Source organism: Polyodon spathula, chromosome 1 (genome assembly GCF_017654505.1).
Source record: "Polyodon spathula isolate WHYD16114869_AA chromosome 1, ASM1765450v1, whole genome shotgun sequence".
Taxonomy (NCBI): Eukaryota; Metazoa; Chordata; class Actinopteri; order Acipenseriformes; family Polyodontidae; genus Polyodon; species Polyodon spathula.
In genome coordinates, this window is record NC_054534.1 from 6,923,777 (window position 1) to 6,942,160 (window position 18,384).

Here is an 18,384-nt window from a genome sequence, read left to right on the forward strand (position 1 = left end):
ATAATATGCATGACTGAGCTTCCTTGGGTTATATATTCCTTCTATACGGTGCACCTCTTGTATAATAACCTATCAAAAACACCATCATGTATAGAATGCTAGTCACAGAGTATACGACACACCTTGTTTGTAACAAACAACCCGTATAGCCTAGAACATGCAGAGCTCCGTATACAAAGTGTAAAAAGGTGCTTATTATATTCAGAATGTTAAAGTAAATCACAATATTAAAAAAAAATCTATGCATGATTAATGCTAGAAACACAATAAGATCTGGGATCTAGAAACATGACACATGCTCATCATCAGTGTAGGTTCACAGAGAGTTCTGGCACAGTATGGGTTACACAAGATCCTTCAGCCAATGTGGCACCTTTACTGTGCACACAAGAGGATACTGCAACTGTAAGTGCAGCCATGCCTTGTAATTAAATGTCACACAATACAGTCAAAGCTGCTTCCTCCTGATTAATCTGAAGCACCAATGCCACATCAGTTCCCACTCTACTGCACCTCTCTCCCCTTGGGGACAACTGTAGTTCAATACTTTGTGTACAGAAACCGTCTACAGTCCTGCCTGATGCATTACACAGCAGAACAACAAGCATGCAAGTGTAATACAATATCAGCTATGTGTTGCTTTGTATTTAATCCAGCTTGAGCTATCACAGCACACATTCGTTAGGCAAGCCTACAATCAGAAAGGTATGGAGCTCACCGCAGATTAGAGACTGTATGTGGGTGGTTGGAGATTTTAGAGAACTACTGTACATCCCTTACTGACTCCCCCGGGGCTATTTTATCAAAAGATAATAAATCGCTCTTTATGTTTAGGCTCCTCCCACTTTACTTTGCGATGAAGTGGGAAGTGTGATACACAATGGCCTGATAATCCACCCAGGCTTCTGTAATGTGCTTTTCACAGCTATTCACATGCACTGAAGCTTAATGCTTTCCTGCTGAGCCCCTCTCCATTGCACTCGAGTTCCAGTCAGGGGTTCATTAAGAAAATGAATCGGCAAACAACAGCTACAATATATATAGTAACCTATATTTAAGATGCATATGAATAACATGCATGTGATTTTTGTTTTTTTTACTGGTATTTCTTTAAAAGTAACTAGTTTAACAATGGCAGCAATTCAGAATGCTTCATTCTAATTCTTTTTGAGGGGAAGCAAATAATAGGTTCTCTCGGGATTCGTTATCACCTAAAAAAAAACAAAAAAATAAACACTGATTTCTTTCTCCTTTACAAGAGCTCTAGACTGGTTTGGTCTTATCAGAAGTCACAGGTAAGAACAAAGAGAACCATTCACAGGGTTCTGTCATTGTCATAATGCTGCACTTCAGGTAGAAATCTAGCATTGTGAATGGCTGCTATTTACTATTCTCTTTTTATTTTAATTACACCCGAAGCATGCCATTTGAAATATGATTAGTGGTGGCAGCTCCTTTGACCCTTTCCTGAGCTGGTAGAGGGAGGGAAAGCTTCTCTTCATCGTAGTGGCTTCTACGGGTCATACAGGTTAACAACCTTCCAAGATCTATTACCCAATTTCATTCTTCAGCCATCACTAGGCAGGCACCACCAAGTTCTACTGTAATTATACTGTGGAAGCTGGACAGTGAATAACAGCAGCAGTTAATGATAGTAATAAATACCTAGAAAATAAATACAATAAATAAATGCACAACAGCTAGGGGTTGAGTCATTCATTGCCCAGTTGAACGTCATGTCTTTCCTTTTTTATTTTACAATGTATTACAATGTATTTCCCTGATTACATTTCTTTTGCCATTAGAATAAAGACAGACAAATGTAAAGCCTCAAATGCAGAATGCAGTTACAGAATATGTCAAAGCAATCTCTTACAGTCTGTCATGTTTTGTTGGATACACCATGCAGATAAAGTGTTTTGTGTCCTATTGAGGATTCTTCAAGTCACTGGGGGTCCACTCACTGAACTCTGAGATCATCAGTATAACTCGCCTCTATTCAGGGAACATTGTGAATCGTTGACAGTACTGGCAGAATTGGCTCAGGTTTCCCTAGAAGATGACTAGAAAATCAATAATTAATTTTAATATGAGCAGCACAGCCTGTGTTCTCACGACATCAAGCCATCATTGAATATTCATATAAAATGTATCTAGGGCGTGATGCAGCTCTATGTTGCCAGCACGACGGGGTCTTGTTGCTGCCACTCTCACCTCCACCTGCCAAAGCTGCAAGTTTCTTCTCTTTCCAAATGAATGAAGTCATGTGCCTATGTATACAGGGGCTCACTTTCCTCTCACTGCTGGTACCGAGGCACCTGTGAACACAGTAATGTGCCTTTTAAAGATTCGATTTGTAATGCATTTGAAGAGGTAAAAACTGTAATTCACAGCTGTATGTAAAGATTACATTTTACAGTTATAGAGAATCAACTGGGCTAAGAAGAATCTCCACAGATGAGTTTTAAATAGAGGTGTGTTTTAGTTGACCCTTGAGTTGTAATCTCCACAGAACTGTATTTGTTTTGAGATCCTTGGTGCAATTACAACAGTTGCCCATATGGTGGCACTATGTGCAATGCATAAACCTATCAGATAAAAGCATCACAAGTATCCTTCTAACTGAGTGGCAGAAACCAGAGAATATGCAGCGCACGGGTTCCTCATAAAAGGTCCTCTGCAAGTGAATGTAAAATACATATAAAGTAATAAGTAATAACATCTGAATGGTTGACACCACTTACATTGTAAACACAACCATTTCCTTCAACAGACGAGTCCCTAGCCTGTACAGCAATAGAACACCATGGTAACTTACTGTAGACATTATTTCCATCTGTCTGCAATGGAGCACTGGGGAAATCCAGCACAGCCAGAACTTGACACATCTATTATGATTTATTATTATTAATTGGTCCTTTAGCAAATGCTTTTATCCAAAGCGACTTACAGAAACTAGGGGGTTAACTATGCACCAATAACTGCTGCTCAAAATTAATAAGATTTCATACCCTGCTGATATTGAACATATATAAAATATTGAACTCCTCCAATAGGACCTTGTTTTATGTCTCATCCGAAGGATGGAGCACAAAAAGGTTAAGTGACTTGCTCAGGGTCACACACAGTGCAATGGCTGGGACTGAACCAGGAATCACCTATAACAAACCCTTTTCTTTAACCACTGGACCACCAAGATGTTGGACTGTACAATCTACTACTGTTTTATTGTCATTATTTGATATGTTCAATATTTTGTTTAGGTATCAGCAGGGTATGAAATCTTATTAATTTTGAGTTTCAGCTATCAGAGAGTTGTATAGCTGCAGTTAACTGTGGAAGAGTGGAAGCCTGCAAGAGACAGCAGGAATCAGGGAATGGAACCAGGCTGCTGAAGAAAAGCACTCAGAGAAAGTTGGGTTGTTTTGTTTTATTCCAACTCAAAGTCTCAAATTAAACTAAAAAAAACTCAAAATCAATTATTGTAAGGTGACATTGGTTTTATGTTGGGAAATATTTTTAAGAAAAATTAAAAACTGAAATATCTTGCTTGCTTAAGTATTCAACCCCCACACATTAATATTTGGTAGAGCCACCTTTCACTGCAATAACAGATTTAAGTCTTTTGGGGTAAGTATGTACCAGCTTTGCACACAGTGTCGGAGTGATTTTGGCACATTCTTCTTGGCTGATTTGCTCCAGGTTGTTCAGGTTGGTTGACGACGCTTGTGGACCGCAATTTTCAAATAGTGCCACAGATTCTCAATGGGATTGAGATCAGGACTTTGACTGGGCCACTGTAGGACATTCACCTTTTTGTTCTTGAGCCACTCCAATGTTGCTTTGGACTTCTGCTTGGGATTATTGTCCTGCTGAAAGGTGAATTTCCTCCCAAGCTTCAGTTTTTTAGCAGACTGAAGCAGATTTTCTTGTAATTTGCTCCATCCATTCTTCCTTCAATTGTAAAAAGATGCCCAGTCCATGCTGATGAGAAGCATCCCCACAGCATGATGCTGCCACCACCATACTTCACTGTAGGGATGGTGTGTCTTGAGGCATGGGCAGTGTTAGGTTTGCACCACACATAGCGCTTTGAGTTTTGGCCAAAACGCTCTATCTTGTTCTCATCTGACCACAAAACCTTTTCCCACATCGCAGCTGGGTCACTCTCATGCTTTCTGGCAAACTCCAGATGCGCTTTCAGATGGTACTTTTTGAGTAACGGCTTCTTTCTTGCCAACCTCCCATGCAGGCCAGTGTTATGCAGAGCTCTTGATATGGCTGACTGGTGCACCATTACTCCACTCCCAGCCACTGAACTCTGTAGCTCCTTCAAAGTGATTGTTGGCCTCTCTGTGGCTTCTCTCACAAGTCTCCTTCTTGTTTGAGCGCTGAGTTTTGAGGGACGGCCTTTTCTTGGCAATGCCTGGGTGGTGTGATGCAGCTTCCACTTCCTGATTATTGATCCAACTGTGCTCACTGGGATATCCAAACACTTGGATATTATTTTGTACCCTTTCCCTAATCTGTGCATTTGTATTACTTTATCTCTAACTTCTGTAGAATGCTCTTTGATCTTCATTTTCCTTCAGATTCACAGCCTTACCAATGACCCTTCAACAGTGGGGTTTTTATCCAGAAAATGTGACAGCAACTTTAATGGTTCACAGGTGGAGGCCAATGGTAAGGTAATTGTGTCCTCGTTAGGACAATTTCTTTCATCGGTGCAAACCGGGAGCTTCCACAGCACAGGGGTTGAATACTTATGCAAGCAAGATATTTCAGTTTTTTATTTTTCTTAAAAATATTTCCCAACATAAAACCAATGTCACCTTACAATAATTGAGTCTGAGTTTCAGTGTTTAAAAATAAAATATCAAACAGAATGAAATTTCAATGTACCATTTGTAATTCGGTAATATGAGAGAATTGGTCAGAGGTCTGAATACTTTTGCAAGGCACTGTATATATGGGCGTCAGGCAACTTGACCTGAAGAGCATCTCCTGAATTCAGATGCAAAGCACCTTAATAGACAAAAAGAAATAATTGAGGAATTGCAAGCAAGAACCATTTTTTTAGTGAGCAGTAAACAAATTAAGAAAATTAAATTTGAAGCTAATAGGAAGGAAGTTTTCCATACTACAATATATGCAAAACAGAACCAGAGGAAAACCGAGAGTGGTATTGCAAAGTAAGTGAAGTCTCGCTGCCAGTGTTTGCATCGTTTCTTTCCACAGGGGGCAGCCTGCTGTTTAATATTACAGGGTTTTAGTAATAAGACGGCAGCTATTCATATTATAGTGCTTGTAAGGCAACAATGGAAGAATGCTAAGAGACCCGCAATAAAGACAAAGTGAAGCCTAGATTACATTGTGCTGCGTAGTTTTCTTTTCACTATAATAACAACCCTGTAACAATGTCGTCCTAGGAGTTAGCAGAACCATATTAGTACGGTGCATATTTTAACTACTGCTCTTGTACAATCTGCATATCCTCAATGTTTTCTTTTCAGGATGCTGGTGGGCAGAGACAGTACTGATAAGAAAACAAAGTTGCTTTCACACTCACATCGCAATGCATTCTGGCATGTACAGTCTACTACTGTTTTGTTGTCATCATTTGATATTAAAAATATTCAGCATTTTGTCTCGGGTACCTTTCACAGCAGGACTACACTTCCCAGAATGCATTGGGTGTGAGATGAAATGCCTGAACTGCCCCAAACTCTGCTAGTGTACATGGAGTCATATGGTAACCCTGCCTCAGATGAGCCATCGCAGTTACCTGTTTGTTAAACACACCTTTAACAAACCTGGTTCTCTGCAGCATCTCACAAAGAGATCATTACTGGACCCCACAAAGCCAGTGAGAGAGAGACAGACAGTTTTAAAAGAGACCACATGTAATATAAGTTTCGTACTGTTTTACAACCATTGTGATTCACAATTTTAAATTACACTTTTTACATTAGGAGAGACAAATAAAAGTAATGAGGCATCAGAAAAGGCACTGAAAAAAGAGATCTGAATATCTTGGGATCTGAGATCTTCCTAATATTGAGTTGCACCCCCTTTTGCCCTCAGAACAGCCTCAATTCGTTGGGGCATGAACTCATCAAGGTGTCGAAAGAGTTCCACAGGGATGCTGGCCCATGTTGACTCCAATGCTTCCCACAGTTGTGTCAAGTTGGCTGGTAGTGGATCTCTACTCCATATAGCTCATTCCATCTCATCCCACAGATACTCAACTGGATTGAGATCTGGTGACTGGGCAGGCCACTGCAGTAAGCTGAATTCACTGTCATGTTTGTGGAACCATTCCTGGACAATCCTAGCTTGTGGCATGGGGCATTATCCTGCTGAAAAAATCCATTAGCAGATGGATACACTGCTGCCATGAAGGGATGCACCTGATTGGCAATGAAGTTCAGATATCCTGTGGCATTCAAACATTGCTCCACTTTTATCAAGGGGCCCAATGTGTGCCATAAAAACACACCCCACACCATCACACCACCACCACCAGCCTGCAATGTTGACACGCGGCATGATGGATGCATGTACTCTTTTCTGTTTAAAAAGTAAACCTCAATAAACCCTTAGTTTTATTGGAAACACCTGTCGGCCAGCACCATCTAGTGATCAGCTACTTTGGAGCAACTTTCCCTTTGTTTTGCTGACAATACACTGCTGTGCTACTTACTAATATAAGGAGGCTGATCAAGCCTATAGTTGTCTAAAGCAAGCAACTATAACTGAAGAGCAGCGCCTGAACTCATGGCACAACACTGGAGTGTGCAATAAGCAATAAAACATCTTAAAAAGGTAAAGGAGCAGTAATAAATAAACTAAAATGTAATTTGAAGTGCGAGTACCTACTGTTCAAACACAACATGCATGCCTGTAAACGTAAACTCTGTGTTTGAACATTTCAACCATGAACAGTGATGACTGTACTGTCCTGTACTGTACTTTGCTGGCTAATATTGTTAGAAGCTAGGTTACATACATGAAGAACTAATAATCATCTCCCATCCCCAAAAGAAGCAATCTGTCTCAGGAATTACACCCCAATAGTACTAACTGACGTTACACCTGAACATAAGCCCAAACCCTCTGCATACACCACAGCATTATCAACTTAACTGGTTATAACATGTAAGAAAGTGGAAAGCTGTATGAACAGCTCGTAGTGTTACATTTTTAGCATACTTTCTCAATCAAGAAATCCAGCACGCCTGGCGCCAACAAGTATAAACCTGCACACAAACATCTGTTACAAACAGCACACACCTGCCATTTGAAATAAAAAGGGCCCTGAAAGCCTGTTGAAACTTGCACTGTTGGTGATACCTAACAGACATGAGAGGCCAGATTGCACATGACGTGTATACCACCCTGCTGCTGGTGGCAGCCGCAAGACACTGTGGATCTGCAGCAATATTTTAACAGTAACTTGAATTTGAGATTCACTTCAAGGTGACCCTCTATTGTTTTTGTTGTGCATCCTTTTCACGCATCATCCTGTGGCCAGGATGAAATACTTCTCTGAAATCATAACTATGGGACACAGTAAACCCAATGTTCTCTTTAAGACCATTGACCAAATCCAACATCCAGCCACCAATCCAACTCCCATCCATCCTCCTCTCTTACCTATCAAGATTTCTCCTCTTTCTTTCAGAACAAAAACGACAAAATCTATTCTACGCTCGCCCACCACAAACCCTGTCTACTACTTGACCACCTCGACACTCTTCCAGTTGCCCCTCCTGCCCTCTCCTCCTCTTCTCTCTCCATTGCTGATGTATCCAGATTACTGTTGAAATCAACTACTGTCACATGCCCCCTGGACCCCTGGCCGACTAACCTTGTCTGTCCCTGAGCTTCTGATCTTGCTTCCTCCATTATGCACACTCTCAACCTGTCCCTGCTACCCTCAAGCTTGCCCGAGTTACGCCGGTACTCAAAAACCCTCTCTTGACCCAGGTGACTTATCTAATTTCTGTCCTATCTCCCATCTCCCTTTTCTCTCAAAAACTCTGGAAAGAGCTGTAGCCAGTCAGCTGATGAAAAATCTCATGGACAGCAATCTGCTTGAATCTCTACATTCTGATTTCCGGCCGCATCACAGTACCGAAACTGCTCTGCTCCAGATTGTGAATGATCTCCTGCTCAATGCTGATACTGGTGCTCTCTGTGTTTGTTCTCCTTGACCTAACAGCTGCTTTTGACACTATAGATCATGGCATTCTTCTTGACTGCCACAAGTATACTGGAATCTCTGGAACCTCTCAACTGGATGTCCTCTTACCTATCCGGACGCATGCAGTCTGTTTTCTATGCTGGATGCAATGGTGTTGCAAACCCAGTCACTTGTGGTGTCCACCAAGGATCTGTTCTTGGGTCCCTTCTCTTCAATATCTACATGCTTCCCTTGGGTCACCTCATCTGCCAACATAGCATTATGTTTCACTCCTATGCTGACGAAACCCAGCTCAACTTAAAACTCAACCCTGGAAGCCCCTCTGCGATGGTCTGGCTGTTGGCTTGCATTGAAGACAACGAGGCCTGGATGTCTGCCAATTTTCTTCAACTGAGCAAATCTGAACTCCTTCTAGTAGGATCTAAAACTCAACTTAAGAATCTAAACATAGCTGCCTTGAACCTCGGTAACTGTCTGCTGCTGCCTTCCCCCACAGTACGAAGGTCAAATCTTCCTTCTACCATCTTCGAAACATTTCCAAAGTCCATCCCTACCTTTCCCTCCCAGATGGAGAGATACTTTGTCATGCATTTGTCTCCTCTTGACTCGACTACTGCAACTCTCTATATGGTGGACTCCTGGCATGCACCATAAACCGACTGCAGCTAGTTCAGAATGCCGCTGCCAAGATCCTTACCAGATATAAAAAATGTGATCACATCACCCCCATCGCCATCGCCGTCCCCGTCCCCATCCCCATCTTGCCCAGCTGCACTGGCTACCTGTAAAGTTCAGGATTATTTTCAAAACTCTCCTGCTCACCTACAATGCCCTTCATCACACAGGTCCCGAGTACCTCCTCAACCTGCTGACCCGCTATGTCCCTGCCCGCAAGCAAAAGTGAACCACACTTGGAGAACGCTTGTTTAGCTTCATGGCTCTGACTCTTTGGAACACTCTCCCATCTTTGGTGCGTGATGCTCCCACCATTGCTTGCTTTAAATTAACTCTCAAGACTCACATGTTCTCTCTTGCTTTCCATGCACTTTAAGCTTGACATCTGCTATTAGCTGATGTGTTGCTGCTACTATTTCATGTATTATGGACTTTCCACTGTATTTAATGATCTAAATCATGTATTATGCTACTATCATGTATTATGCAGTTTCCATTGTATATAATGTATTATGGATTTTCTTGTTGTTACTGCATCTTGTAAAGCGCTTTGTGATGGTGGTCCACTATGAAAGGTGCTATATAAAATAAAGATTGATTGATTAATTGATACAGTACATAAATGTGTGTTTTGGGATATTGTTACAGTGCATATAGGAAGTATTCACACCCCTTGGACGTTTTCACAGTTTGTTGTGTTATAACGTGAAATCTTGATGCATTTAAATGAGATTTTTTTCCTTTGATTTACACAACCTACTCAACACTTTCAATGTGCGAAAAAATGTGTGTGGGGGGGTGAAAAAACAATTTAATTGGAGTCCATCTGTGGGCAATAAAAGTGGTTCACATGACTTCAGATTAAATACACCTGTCTCCGTAAGGTCCCACAGTTGTGTAGTGCATTCAAAGCAAAGATATTATCATGAAGACCAACTCTGGGATAAAGTTGTGGAAAGGCACAGATCGGGGGAGGGGTATAAAAAGTTTTCAAAGGCATTGAATATCCCCTGCAGCACAGTCAAGCCAATCATTAAGAAGTGGAAGGTATACGGCACCACCCAGAATCTGCTTAGAGCAGGCTGTCCTCCCAAACTGAGCAGCCGGGTAAGAAGGGCATTGGTCAGAGAAGCCAATAAGAGGTCAATGACAACTCTGAAAGACCTACAGCGTTCCATGGCTGAGATGGGAGAAACTGTCCATGTGTCAACAATAGCTGTATGGAAGAGTGGAGGCAAGAAGGAAGCCATTTCTGAAAAAGGGCCCGTGTAAAATCCCGCTTGATATTTGCAAAAAGGCATGTGGGAGACTCTGAAAAGATGTGGCAAGAGATTCTGTGGTCCGATTTAACAAAATTGAACTATTTGGCCTAAATGCAAAGCATTATATCTGGCGCAAACCCAACACAGCACATCACCCAGGTAACACCATCCCTACTGTGAAGCACAGTGGTGGCAACATCATGCTATGGAGATGCTTTTCATCGGCAGGGACTGGGAAGCTTGTCAGGGTAGAGGGCAAAATGGATGGAGCTAAATACAGGCAAATGCTTGAGGAAAACCTGCTTCAGTCTGCAAAAGACCTAAGACTGGGACAGAGATTCACCTTTCAGCAGGACAATGACCCCAAGCACACAGCCAAAGTGACACTGGAGTGGCTTTAAAACAAGAAAGTGAGTGTCCTAGAGTGGCCCAGTCAAAGCCCGGACTTGAATCTGATTGAGAATCTGTGGCAAGACTTGTAGATTGCTGTCCACCAGCGATCCCCATCCAACTTGATGAGCTTGAACAATTTTGCCAAGAATGGGCGAATATTGCACGATCCAGATGTGCAAACCTGGTAGAGACTTACCCCAAAGGTGGTTCTACCAAGTATTCACTTATCTAATCAAGACATTTCAGTTTTTTTATTTGTTGTTTCACAATAAAAATTATCTTGCCTCTTCAAAGTGTTGAGTAGGTTATGTAAATCAAAGAAAAAAACAAATCCCATTTAAATGCATCAAGATTTCAGGTTGTAACACAACAAACTGTAAAAGGTCCAAGGGGGTGAATACTTACTATAGGCACTGTACTTGTTTATTATTTGTACAGCACTGTAAATGAAATATCATCAAAATGAAGACATTCCATCAATATCATAAAGTCCAGTGAACCACTAGAATGACCAAAGCCACACATACACAGCAAGCAATCTACATAATTTATGTAATATGGTACTTGATAAACTGCAATGACGTGTACAGCCAAAAAAAGCTGTTTTTGTATTTGAATTTGATCACATCTTGCGTGATTAGGCACGTACACAGTGTGAATAGTGCAATGCAGGAAACACTGCGTTGTTTGTAATCAAACGTGACTGCGCCTCTGCATTGTACAGGTATGTTAGTGAAAATGTGATATGCATGTAGACGACGCGGTGCGGCATGTTGAGGAGGAGGAGGAGGAGGAGGAGGAGGAGGAGGAAGGGGGTGGGAGGAGAGGGGAGGGGATTGCAGCGCCTTGCATCTCCGTTTAATGAAAAAATGTGAGATTTGCATCGCAACAGAAAATAACTAAGCCATAGATGTTTAAATGCAGTGGTAGTCCTGACAGTAAAATACTGTACTGTAATGTCATTTTAATTCAAAGGCCATTACACGTAACACCGCACGGCAGTTAAAACTTGGCACCCTCACGAGACGACCGCTTCTCAAGTATACTGTAGTAAAATAGGATTCTGCAGCCATGAGTAAACAATCGTGATCATTTAACAAGCTGCTTACCCACGAGTGCTTGTTTTGATGTGTTGTCCTCAGTAATTGAGAACCATTGACATCTGTATACTGTATTTAAGCTGGTGATGGCACGCTTTTGCTAATAGTTGCTAACTGTAATGCGACCGAGTGGCCAAGGACAGTGTAACTTATCAGGCTGGAGTCTTGATTTACAGTTTTAAAACGGTGTTGGTTTTATTTTTCTTACACTGCGGTGGCGGAACAACTGCTAATAAAACAAAATAAACCGAGCTCTCAGCTGGAGCACTAGCTAACAGTACTTTGTTTGGAACAAACATTAGATCTCTTACTCAAGTTTTGGTTTCTTTTTGTTACTTCTGCTTCCTTACGCCTCTATACTCCCATCACAAATCTATCGGCTAAGCCATTTCTATCAAGATGTCATTAACTTTAACAAGCTGTTAACCACTGGACTGTTATCTGTAATTCGTTAAGTAAATCAGCTGTGGATTTTTCGTGGGCGCGCACACATGCGGGAACTCGTGACACCTAGTGGTCAACCCATTACACTGCAGCCAGGGAACAAGCACTTATCATTCTCACACTAAGTTTGATTCTGCACCACAGTAAACATATCGGTCTGTTTTTAAGAATCATCCGCTTATAAGGATCAAAACACCCTGGACGCATGTGATTCTTATAAACAGACTGCTCTGTACTATGCTTAATCTCCTTTGACTCCGGTGAAGTACCATGGACAGGCCCTCTTACAATGAACAACTGCTGAGAGGTAGGTTGGGACAATGCTGATTGCTAAGATATGAAAGACAACTCAAAGTCCTTATAAAATACAATGTGCCTTCCAAAGTGTGGCTGAGTGGTGGGGCATACAAAAATACAAACCACACATGCTCTAATCTAGCAGGAGTGGCTCCCAAAGTTGTCCACTTTATATGGTAACAGAGTTCCTGTTAGTGGATAATACGACCTGTTCTTCTCTTATCCAGTAGTAAGGTCAGCAGGTAAACCAATACTCAGTCCATCACAGTGCCATTATCTATGGATGTTCTCAGGGCCATGTGAACTTACCTTTGTTTCACAGCAGTTTGGTTTCATTGGCACACTTCAGTTTTAAAAGCATTTCAGTTTTTTGTTCATACTGTACTTGATTAACAGCCTGATTCCTCACTTACAGTGCAGTTTGCAAGATCAGCAGCTAGTGTCACTCTTCAAAGAGCACAGCCCTGGCAAAAATGACTTGCTGAGCAAAATACAGTAAAAAAAAAAAAAAACAGTCCAATGGCAAAGTGCCTCCCATTCAGCCCCATTAAAGATATCAGTCATGGGAATCACCTTCAGAGATGTGAGGTTACTTCTACTCTGCATTAACTCAATTACGGGTTTCTATAAATTACACTGCACTTAGACAAATGAGGTATAACTAACAGTTCTGAAGCACTGCGAGTGACAACGTCTCTTCTTCTTAACCCTAAAAGTACTGAATATAGAAGTTTGGACCTTAATATCTACACACACACACACACACACACACACACACACACACACACACACACACACACACACATATATGGATATATATTTAGATCGGGACTTTGACTTGGCCATTCCAGAACCTTGAATTTATTCTTCTTTGACCATTTTAAAGTAGATTTTGATGTGTGTTTTGGATTGTTGTGTTGGAATGTACAGTTGTGCTTTAAACCAAGTTTTAGTGGAGGGTTTCAGATGATTGCTCAGTACCTGTTGATATGCTATGGAATCTATTTTTACCATGTATTGGAACTAAATTTCCTGTGCCATTAGAGAAAAAACAGCTCCACGGAAGGACATTACCACCTCCATGCTTGACAGTAGGTATGGTGTTCTTTCCTTTGCACGCCTCACCAGGCTTTCTCCAAAAGAAACGACTATCAGCGTGACCAAATAGCTCGATTTTTGTTTCATCACTCCACAAAACCTTTAACCAGAACTCAAATGCCGTTTTGCTAAATTTAAGCGATTGTCCTTGTGACATTTTCCTAAGAGTGGCTTTTTCCTTGGCCTGTGACCATTAAGACCTTCATCATGCAATACTCTGCCTGTGATTGAAATGGAAACCCCAGTCCCACTTGCAGCCAGTTCACTTTGAATATCTTTGGCAGTCAATCTCAGATTGTTATTAACCTTCCTCACAATTCTTCTACTTGTTCTTGGTGAAAGAACCTTCTTTCTTCCAGACCGAGGGAGCGTTGTGAGTTTTGTACTTCTTGATAATAGAAACAATAGTTGAAACTGGGATACTCAAATGCTTGGAAATCTTCTTGTATCCTTCTCCAGCTTTAAGACAATAAATCATTTTCTGTCTAAGGTCTTCACATAATTCTTTACTTTTTCCCATATTGACTTATTGGTAATGACAGCAATCCTCCTATGCCTAGCGCTTTTATGCTTTTTAAGAACGTTCACCTACTACCCAGAATTCTGTAGACTTTTCTAGAATTAGGTTCTGCATTATCATATTGAAATTTCTAACACCTTGTAGGCAATACTATCATAGCATCAAAGGGTATAAATACTTCTGAATTAGTATTTTTGGAGTTTTGCAACTATTTCTTGTAACTTTTTTCCTCATCCACAAAACCAAAACTTTTGCTATACAATTATTTGTTTTCGAGAAATTTTAAGAATTTATACATTTCTACTGGGGTATATGAACTTATGACTACAACTGTGGGGTCGTACATAAATGATGCTTGTCAGCTTCATTTTACCCTTGTCGACCCCAGGCACAGTGACTCAAGCTGTCAAACCCATCTGCTTACTGTAACCAAATAGCAGTGCCAGTCTGCACATTATGATTATTAAGAACGGCTCCCTCTGTGCAACTAGCAACCCACTCTACACAAAAAAAAGTGTATGAAAGTATAGTAACCAGATGATTTCCATTGTATGGTCCAAAGCGCAATTTGCCTGAGTCCCAAAGATATGTTTAATTCATCTGTCAGACCATCTACTGAGACATATGTCACCTAATGGCAAAGTACTTCTGAATCCCAAAAGAGGCACTGGATGTAAACTGAAGCAGGCAAGTGAGGCAGGAATATAAAGCAGATAGTGGTCCTGGATTTGATACCGGTGTAACATAACTTGAGACGCTCTATCATAAAACCCTATAGAAGACAGAAGCTCTTGTTTTTTTTTGTTTTTTTAATTAGCCTACCTGGAGTTTCTTTTTAGTGGTAACTAAACAAGAGGCCTATAATTAAAGAGTGAGGTAACTGGGATGTCACATTGAAGACCGTTATCAGCTGTTATTTATGCAACAGGCCACATTAAATAATGTATTGGGGTGCTTAAAACTGGAGACAGCCATGTTGCATTCACTTCAGCAGTGGCATTTCATCAGTCTAATTGCATGCTGTTCTCACTGGCTGTTGTACTTTACTTTCATATTTCCAGCCCTCGGCTTATGCATTTAAATTATCAGTTTAAAAGGGGGCATATTTAACCTTGCAATAAATTTCCACATAAAAGTTTCACCCCTCTCCAAAAACACTGAGACCTCCACAACTGGAATTCCAAAGCCATCTGCTTTTGTAATTAACAACAAAGCCACCCAGTGAAGCACTGCTTTGTAAACACAATATAGGTATCTAAGATTTTACTCAAGATATATGTTATCATGCAACTTCATCCTTTTGAAATGGGGCAATTTACCTTGCCCAGGAATGAAGAACTGTATGATTCAATATTTAAATATACCACCGTTTATTAAATGTAACTGCACTTGTAAGTGAACAATACCACTGACTACAGCAATAGTACAATAGCGCAGGCCACAGTGTTGGACAGTATGGTGTGGTGATAAGAGACCTGTCAACTCTCCAGTATTCACCGGGAGTCTCCCGTATTTTGGACCCTTCTGCCGAACATCTCCCGGGTCAGATTTTCTCCCGTGTTCTACTGTTAATCGCCCTCATGTCAACAAACATTCAAGGTCTACAAAATTCATGGTCGCTGTGTGGTTACTGCAATCCCCGTCTGTACTTAGCAGGGTTTAGGACCCAGGGAGTCCTGTGGCAGGCATGCATTCAGTGCGCGAGGCAAGCTCACATGCACCTGCACAACCTGGAATAGTCTCTAGACATGTAATACTAATACTTGAGTATTTCGGACCCATACAGTTGCCTGCTACCAATATCAATGTGAGCATTACTGCAGCTACATGTTTGTAAGACACCCGCTACCACCAAAACCGGGAATCTTTTTTTTTTTTTTAATGAAACGGTGACTAAAATATGCACCTCTTCCTAATAACAAATGCATTCAAACACGCTTACTTACAGAATCGCTCGCATTCTTCCTGAGGCAATCCTCTACCTCGCTCTCTGCTGGGTCCAGCAGCCTCTCAAAGCAGTCAGACCCCAAGGAGGAGCTATTCTGATGGGACAAGATGAGATGAGACACTGCGGGCTTGGGGCTCCACTTCTGTTGTTTCGCTGTGCAGTTCGGGTCTGTGTTTGCTGGTGCGACTCCTACCTGCTTCTCCGGCTGTTCTTTATTATCAGCGTCTCCTTGCTTGCAGTCAAGAGGCTGCGGGGCAGAACAGCAGATATTCGGCTGAGAAGAGGAAAAGACGCGGTCCAGCACGTGCCTCTTTTTCTTGAAGATCCATTTACCACCGGGCTCTTTTTTCACTTCTGCACTGCGGCGGTCAGATCCGAATTTGGGGCTGAGAAAAGGCTTGGTTTTCTCTTGAAAATTCTTCCACAGCCTTTTCTGATAGGGCAGTGCCTCTTGTTCGCAGGTACTGCCATTTTCCTGCATCCTCCCAGCGTAGCAGCACCCAACCCTTGCTGAACAACCGGGGCAAGAGGCTCGAATTGGTTTGAACAGCGTAACGATCGAAGTGCAACGAAGTACCACTATTATTGCAATGACAGGGAGCGATGGAGGGGTGACGTTCCCCTGTGATCTTGTTTCTAACGGGAATGTCCGAAAAGGATCAGCATTATTTAAGAAAAATTAAACACTGGCATTCTTGTTTTCTCATGCTGCGGAAGTAGTGGTTTCCTTGTACAGTGTGAGCAGCCCGTGTGGTTATAGTAAAAAGATTCAATGGAAAAAGAAAACTAAAGTTTGCATACATGCCCTCACATGTACAACCGCCACCATGCTGATTTATTTAAAGAAATACTGTGAACAGCAATACACCATGTACAATAGACCAAAGTTAACAGAATGTACACAAACATCATTACCAGAGTTTGTTATAGAAGAGAATACAGTTCTAAGGGAGCTAGCAGCACTTCAAATAAACAAACCCCCAGGACCTGATGGAATCTGTGCAGGATTCTTCAGGGAAAATAGAGGACAGATTTTGAAACCAATTTGTTATATATTCAACAAATCTATAAATAAAGGGGCCATCCCATTGGACTGAAAAATTGGCAATGTTGTTCCTATATTTAAAAAGGGAGATACATTTGACCCTGGAAACTACAGACCCATAAATTTGACATCAATCATATGTAAAATCATGGAAACTATAATAAGGACCAATGGAGGAATATATATATATATATATATATATATATATATATATATATATATATATATATATATATATATATATATATATATATATATAGTAACAACATTATAGGAGACAGCCAAGGTGGCTTGGTAGATCTTGTTTAACAACTTACAGATGTCTTACAGGAGGTGAAAGCAGAGCGTTATAATTAGAGGCCAGGCATCAAACAAACATAACAAGTGGGGTACTCCTATTCCTAATCTATATAAAGGACTTAGACCAAGATGTAATAATACAAACAGATTTAGACAAGATTCAAGCTTGGGAGGGCATATAGCAGATGACATTTTATGTAAATAACATAGGGCACAAAAACATTAGAGGCAAGTAGAGCATGAATAGTAACAAAACAGAGGAAGCTAAGTATTGAAAGGACTTGGAGGTAACAGTGGATGAATCTCTTAAGCCAACTAGACAGTGCAGAGAAGCTATAAAAAGGGCAAGTAGATGTTAGGTTGTATAGCCAAGACAGTTTAATTCAAATCAAGACAAGTTATATTAAAATAAATAAACCTCCTCCCTTATGGCAATATGGCCACAAGTGTTTATAATACAATTTAAATGCAATGAAAGTCAGGGAAGATGGTCCAAAACCTGCATGTCATCTTTTCGTTATTGTGGATATAAACTGATGCTGTTGTCTTCCCCAATCAGGGACAATCACTGCAAAATGCAGTGCACGTAGACCAATCAAGAATACCCTACTGGTAAACCCTACATGACGTTTCACACAGTGTCCAAGGTTTGCCTCAGTCTTGGACACGGATCCTTCAGGTTGGACAGCAACCCACAAATCATGCCCCATTCAAACCCTAATACGGGCTTTATATGCACAGGCTTTATGTATTACACACTTTATCCCAAGACAAGTGGTTCAGCTCTTTTGCACTCATGCAGAGCTAACTTTCTCCCGAGGGTATACCCTGTATGTATGAACACAGACCTTGCTGAACTCATCAAGAACTGCAGATAATTGTCTTTTCTGATGCAGAGGCTGGGCACAGACCCCTTGCACGAGCAGTTACAGATCCATCACTGCAGCACCTGCTACATGTGGCAATTTGTAGAAATAACGCTAATAGAATTGACACTGTTTATTAGATTAACGGGGGTATTAAATCTCTAGGTTTCAAAACCTCCAAGGTATTATCTTCAGGTGTAGGTGGAAATTACCAAACAAATTCACACTTA

General features: G+C 41.1%; 1 protein-coding gene across 11 annotated transcripts in view; it reads right to left on the reverse strand.

The window, feature by feature from the left end:
* The window catches only part of LOC121313120 (multiple C2 and transmembrane domain-containing protein 1-like), a 151,023-nt gene extending 134,280 nt beyond the window's left edge, over positions 1 to 16,743 (reverse strand). For 5 of the 11 annotated variants that reach the window (XM_041245336.1, XM_041245327.1, XM_041245355.1 and 2 more), the window contains exon 1: positions 15,942 to 16,741. In XM_041245336.1, the coding sequence (XP_041101270.1) occupies positions 15,942 to 16,424 (483 nt within the window). In that variant the 5' untranslated portion in view covers positions 16,425 to 16,741. Of the gene's footprint in view, positions 1 to 15,941 lie in introns of all 11 variants that reach the window. The other 6 variants (XM_041245408.1, XM_041245420.1, XM_041245346.1 and 3 more) reach the window with 3 other exon arrangements.
* Positions 16,744 to 18,384: the final 1,641 nt, after the last annotated feature.